Genomic DNA, 5807 nt, shown 5'->3' on the forward strand with positions numbered 1-5807 from the left:
CAGATTAAAGAAAAATGAGTTAAACAGAGGAGGTTGTTTAAGCCAACGTAAACCCTAACCCTAAACGTTCACATTTAAAACAAACTTTATTATGTTTAGCTTTATTAGAGCTAAAACAGATGAAAACCTATTTCTACGCTATGATTTCGGTTTAATGGAACATGCTTATCATTTATATATTAATGGCGTGATGTCTCCCTCTAGTGGTGGTTTAATGAAAGTGTATCACTAAAGCTGACTCCAGAGAAACATTGGAGCATTTAATCCCATTTAATGAACTTTATTGTGCTAAAACGTTTATTTTGTTCTGGCTGTTTGGCACAGGTGCTTGGACTGTCTCAGGGCAGCGTCAGTGACATGTTGTCACGGCCAAAACCCTGGAGCAAGCTGACTCAGAAAGGCAGGGAGCCCTTCATCCGCATGCAGCTGTGGCTACTGGATCAACTCGGTCAAACCCTCAACCAACCCCCCAGCCAGGGCCTGACTCAGGGTGAGCCTCTGTTCTCAGTAAACACACGCGTCTAGGACAGGGCATTCGAGGCTAGTCCAAGTAGAAAGGCCGTCTTTGTACAGCCTTCTAAATGTGTGGCAGAAAGGTAGGTTTTGGTATAAACCCTCCTAAATGTCCTGTTTCCAGATAAAAGCCCAGTGACAGCCCAGTCTTCGCCCTCCCCACCCCCTAGTCCAGCTGAGAGTCACCCCAGTCCACTGGTGGAGACCGTCAGTGTCTCCCTAGAGAGCAGCAAAGAGAACCAGCAGCCTGAAAGCCTTGGAGCGGGAATGACCAGCCGCCCGGAAGGAGAAAAGTCCGCTCCAAGTCTCATGACCCTGCATCAGCCCACCAACCCTCTGGGCATCCAGGAACTGGTGGCCATGTCTCCAGAGCTGGACACCTATGTCATCACTAAGAAGGTCAAGGAGGTGCTAACGGATAACAACCTTGGTGGGTGTGAGCGTTCACTGTGGAATCCAGCTGGCTTTTCCAGTGATCACCAGTCTAATGAAGGCTTGTTAACGCTTGTTTGCCACAGGCCAACGTCTCTTTGGAGAAACCATCCTGGGTCTGACTCAAGGTTCAGTATCAGACTTGCTCTCCAGGCCCAAACCTTGGCACAAACTCAGCCTGAAGGGCCGGGAGCCTTTTGTCCGCATGCAGCTTTGGCTCAACGATCCTCACAATGTAGACAAGCTGAGGACCATGAAGAAGATGGAGAAAAAAGGTGGGGACTCAAAGTGCCTTCTGTCGTATTCGTCACATGCTGGTGTCTTCTAATCCCACCTGCTACTGTTGTCTTCTCTGCAGCGTACCTGAAGAGGCGGTACGGACTGCTGAGCACCGGCTCCGACAGTGACTCGCCCAGCACTCGCTCTGCGTGTGTGAGTCCTGCCCTGACCTCGCTGGACCCGTGCCCGTTCAGCCAGGCGAAGAAGCCCCGGGTGGTGCTGGGAGCTGAGGAGAAGGAAGCCCTGAGGAAGGCCTACCTGCAAGAGCCCTACCCCTCTCAGAACACCATTGAGATGCTGGCATCACAGCTCAACCTCAAAACCAACACCGTCATCAACTGGTTCCACAACTACAGGCCAGTTCACTCCTCTTTAGCATCTCTACTGATGGCTGTTTGTTACTGTTGCTACAAACCTCTGTGTATCTGTAGAGAGTTCATTGGTAAGAGACGTTCTAATAGCACTGATTGCACGCAGGTCCAGGATGCGGCGGGAGGTGCTGCTGGAGGGTCTTCCAGACAACGACACAGACGCTGAACATCACAGCTACTCCCCCTCGGTGACTCGGAGTCCCCATTCTGAGGGAGAGGACGGGAGGCTTCAGCAGCCCCCAAGACACGTCAACTCCAGCACCAACACCACTCAGCCTCACGTGAAACAGGAGGCAACGGGCAGGGAGGACGATGGGTCGGAGGGCAGGGAGGTTTCTGCAAAACAATCAGATGTTCAGTGTTTCCCCACAGCTGTACCGTTCCTCCCTTTGAAAGGTGAGCACGAAGACTCGGTCACAAGCTGCCGCGAGTCCCACCCGGCCGGCCAGAGCCTGATGCAGGATGAGCGGGTGAGTAGCCAGGTTCAGGGACTCTACCCTGGCACAGGCTCCATGGATGGTCCTCAGCGAGCCAGCCAGTCCAGGCGTGAAGGTGAGGAGTCTGGAACATCGCCTGTGGACCCAGTCAGCTTCAAGTCGTCGTCAGAGCCATGTCGTAGCAGCCTAGAGGTGTCCCTCAACTCCCCCTCCGCTGCTTCGTCACCTGGTCTCATGATGTCAGTCTCACCTGTTCCATCTTCCTCTGCTCCCATCTCTCCCTCACTGCCCAATCCTTCAACCAGCACCAATCACAGCCTGGATTCGAACCTTCTGCCTCCCTTCCAAAGCCCTAAGCTCAACAGAAACACTCAGAGACGTAATGAGAAAATGGCCAACCTCAATAACATCATCCACCGGCTAGAGAGAGCAGCTAACCGAGAAGAAACTCTGGAATGGGAGTTTTAAGTCCTCTTTTCCTGTGTTTGGTGCGGACGACCTTCATTTTACACAGGAAGTCCAGATAGACGCTTCCTACAGAGACGTGGCTACCGACGGCACGTCCACCCAGACTCACGGGAAATGGGAAATAAGATTTAGATGTAAATCTGAATTTCCTACAATAATTTAAGAATTGAGAAAATTTATAAAAATGTATTAGTTTAGTTTTGTTTTTTTGATAATGCATACTCCTTTGAAAACAATGTGACGGCGCTAGCTGTTGTTTGACCTATTGGACTTGATGTGAAGACTTTTGCAGCTAATGGTGTCATAAAATGTACACTGAAGTTCTGAAGATTGCCACTTGGTGAGATTAAAAAAGACCTCTGTCTTAAGCCATTAAAAGCACTATTATTATTTGAAAAGGGACAATGACCAAATTTGCTACTTTTTGAATAGCAGTTTTTCAAATTTTGTCTGTCAGACTGGACAGTTTAAGTCAAGTAACATGAAATCCAATTATTGACTGAGGGATAGTCCTTTAAGACTCTAAATATTCAACATCCGGTGTGTACTTAGTTTCTTGGTGATATGTTTTGAACTATTTGTAAGTCACACGTATAAAATGTGGTTGTACATGTTGTAGGATTGTCTGCAATAGCCTTCTCTGAGATCTGATGTAGCATGGTACTCACCTGACCCTTTTATTCCCTGTAGCTAGTCACCTGTGAATATACTTGAGCAAAAACAAACAAAAAGGGGCGAACAACAAAAAGTTGGTAAGCCTGCAAAAAAAGAAGGGGAAAAAAGATCTTGTTAAAGCTAACACTAAAGTATGTTAGGTGTTTATTTTTATTTATTTATGATTCTTAAGGTTTACAGTTTAGTGCCCCTGTGCTTTTGCTAGGAAGTGAAACAGTCACTTCACCTGAGCACAGTTTACACGGTTTCTTTCAGATTGACCTCTCTGACCCTCTAAGGCACTGCTCTTCAGGCCGAGACACAGGACACCTGTTTTACCTCAGACTAGGTTCGTGCACATCACGCTATGACCGCGCATTTCATGAACATAAACATGACCGACGCTAATTTGAATGGACGGGGTGAAAGTGGCCTGCGTCGCGCCTCCGGTGGGACCCGACTCGTAGGAGACGGGACACAAAGCAGAGCGACTGATTTGGCTCTTTATCGAAAACGTGGAGGAAGCGTTCCCTTTTGTATGGATGTGTGGCGATCCTCCCAGGTAACACCTGACCTGATTCGTGAAATAAATCTACTATTGTTGCTAAAAAATGACAAACTTCACTTGACTAAAGGAAAAAACTCCGTTCTGAAACACTGAAATGTGCTTTAGCTGGACTTTCAGTGCCGCTGAAGTGGTGTACATTGATCTACTTTGGGACTGAAGCTCAATCCATTTAAAAGCATGATGCCTACAGTATGACCTCATCAACCTGAAGACATTTATTTTGTAGTTACATTATATTAAAGACCACCCCCTCATATGACCTTTGACCACTCGTGTATTGTGTCTGTAGCAGTTTCTTTGTCATGCTTGCAAGATGTTCTTTATGTATTTTGCCTCTATTTGAAACTCTGAACAGTTAACTAGATATTCAATACCTCGTGTATGAAGTACGTACAGCACTTAGATTTTGATAATTGTGAGGACTCGAGAAAAATTCAAATATCAACATTATCCTTCCTTAGTGTCCACAAGTCTTTGCCTTCACTGTATTGCTGAATTTGGTAGTTAACTCTTGCACATGTCTACATAGGTCAGAGAACTTGGATTGTATTATGTAGAGGTATATATTACACAATTATAAAGAATAATATCCTACATTCTTGGGACAAAACGTGCTGAAAATATTAAAATAAAAATAGAGTGTACAGATTTAATAAACCAGACCCATTCGAAGCCAGTTGTTGTCTGGCAGGCTTGCCCATGGGTTTAGACCTTTCTCTCAGGGTAGTCGTGCTTTTTAAAGCTTTATTGAAACAATTGCTCATGCCAGTGATGGCGGTGATTACAATAAACACTTGATGTAGGGAACGACTATGTTATAACCGTTTAGTAAATAATCACGAGGAAGTTGGATGGTTATGAGCATTTCAGCGGTCACGTAGAACAGTGGTTTGATGCAGTTTTGTAATTCATCACAGATGCGTGTAGACTGGAGTTGCCTGGAAGAGGAGGATGGGTATTTTTAATCTGTAAACTTGCTCTCTAAAACACTGTTTAGTTCACTACTGGAGCTACAGATTCTTTACAGCTAGCGTTCTTACCACCATATTTTGTGCATAATATGCTGTATGATTTGAAGTGGCATTTCTTATGTGAAAACTTCATTGTCTTTTATAGTAATAGATACCTGACTGAAAAAGAAATGTATTTACCTTGACCATCATCTTCTCATGTAAAGCTCATTTAATTGTTTTGCATGCAAGTCATTCTGGTCTCATGACAAGGTGATGGACTGTTTTTTGTGTTATTGTTTTTGAACAGGAACATTGATTCAGCACTTAAGGTCTTTTTACAACTGTGAAGTCCATGCATGGTGCAGCTGATAATTATGGCTCTTGCAAAGTCATTGCAGTTCTTTGAAAACCGGAAGTTAACGATGACCTTTTAAAGATGGCTTCCAGTTTACTATTTAAACCCAAATAATTTTGTGCCATATCATATGCCTCATGCATTTTCCTCACAGATATGTTTAGTGGTGAAGTGTGATCATAGAGGTGTGGGACTTTTTGTATCTCAGTTCAGAAAAAGCTAAGCTTTTTTTATATTGTTACAAGAGCTATACACATAAAATGGGTTTAACAATTGACATTGGTCACTAAATTATGATGGAGGTAGTCAGCGGAATTTGAATAGGGCGATTGGGACTGTGACGACATTTACACGCTGGGTGTGGGAGGTTACCTAAAGGAGAAAACGTCTTTTGAAAGTCAGCGGAGAGCAAATAAAGAAGTGACTTGCAGGCTGAAATTACTGTAATGCCTCACGTGTTAGGCTGTCAAATGTTAACGAGTGAACAATGGTATGTCAAGCCTCTGGGAAATAAAATTACCTATGTAAGCCATCAGTCAGACATCACTAAGCTCTTGCTGTGTCGTGTTATTTCTTTATTCTTTAGGCATGCTCACATTTAGATTCACCACAGATGGATGCTAAAATACCAACCCCTTCCTCTCGCTTTAGTGTGTGTACAGCGCCACGGTCTCATTGTTATTTCGGCAAACCGGGGAAAACCCCATCCAGTGTTTACATGATCGGACCGCGTGGTCTGCTCGAGCCCCGCCCCCTCGCGCAGCGTCGCACTGACGA

At 45.1% G+C, this 5807-nt stretch overlaps 1 protein-coding gene across 2 annotated transcripts in view; it reads left to right on the forward strand.

Moving 5' to 3' along the window:
* The window catches only part of cux2b (cut-like homeobox 2b), a 105819-nt gene extending 100239 nt beyond the window's left edge, over positions 1-5580 (forward strand). For both annotated transcript variants that reach the window (XM_070546368.1, XM_070546369.1), the window contains exons 17-21: positions 325-490; positions 638-943; positions 1032-1220; positions 1304-1580; positions 1702-5580. In XM_070546368.1, the coding sequence (XP_070402469.1) occupies positions 325-490; positions 638-943; positions 1032-1220; positions 1304-1580; positions 1702-2500 (1737 nt within the window). In that variant the 3' untranslated portion in view covers positions 2501-5580. The remainder of the gene's footprint in view (positions 1-324; positions 491-637; positions 944-1031; positions 1221-1303; positions 1581-1701) is intronic.
* Positions 5581-5807: the final 227 nt, after the last annotated feature.

Source organism: Nothobranchius furzeri, chromosome 17, assembly GCF_043380555.1.
Source record: "Nothobranchius furzeri strain GRZ-AD chromosome 17, NfurGRZ-RIMD1, whole genome shotgun sequence".
In the NCBI taxonomy this organism is placed as follows: domain Eukaryota; kingdom Metazoa; phylum Chordata; class Actinopteri; order Cyprinodontiformes; family Nothobranchiidae; genus Nothobranchius; species Nothobranchius furzeri.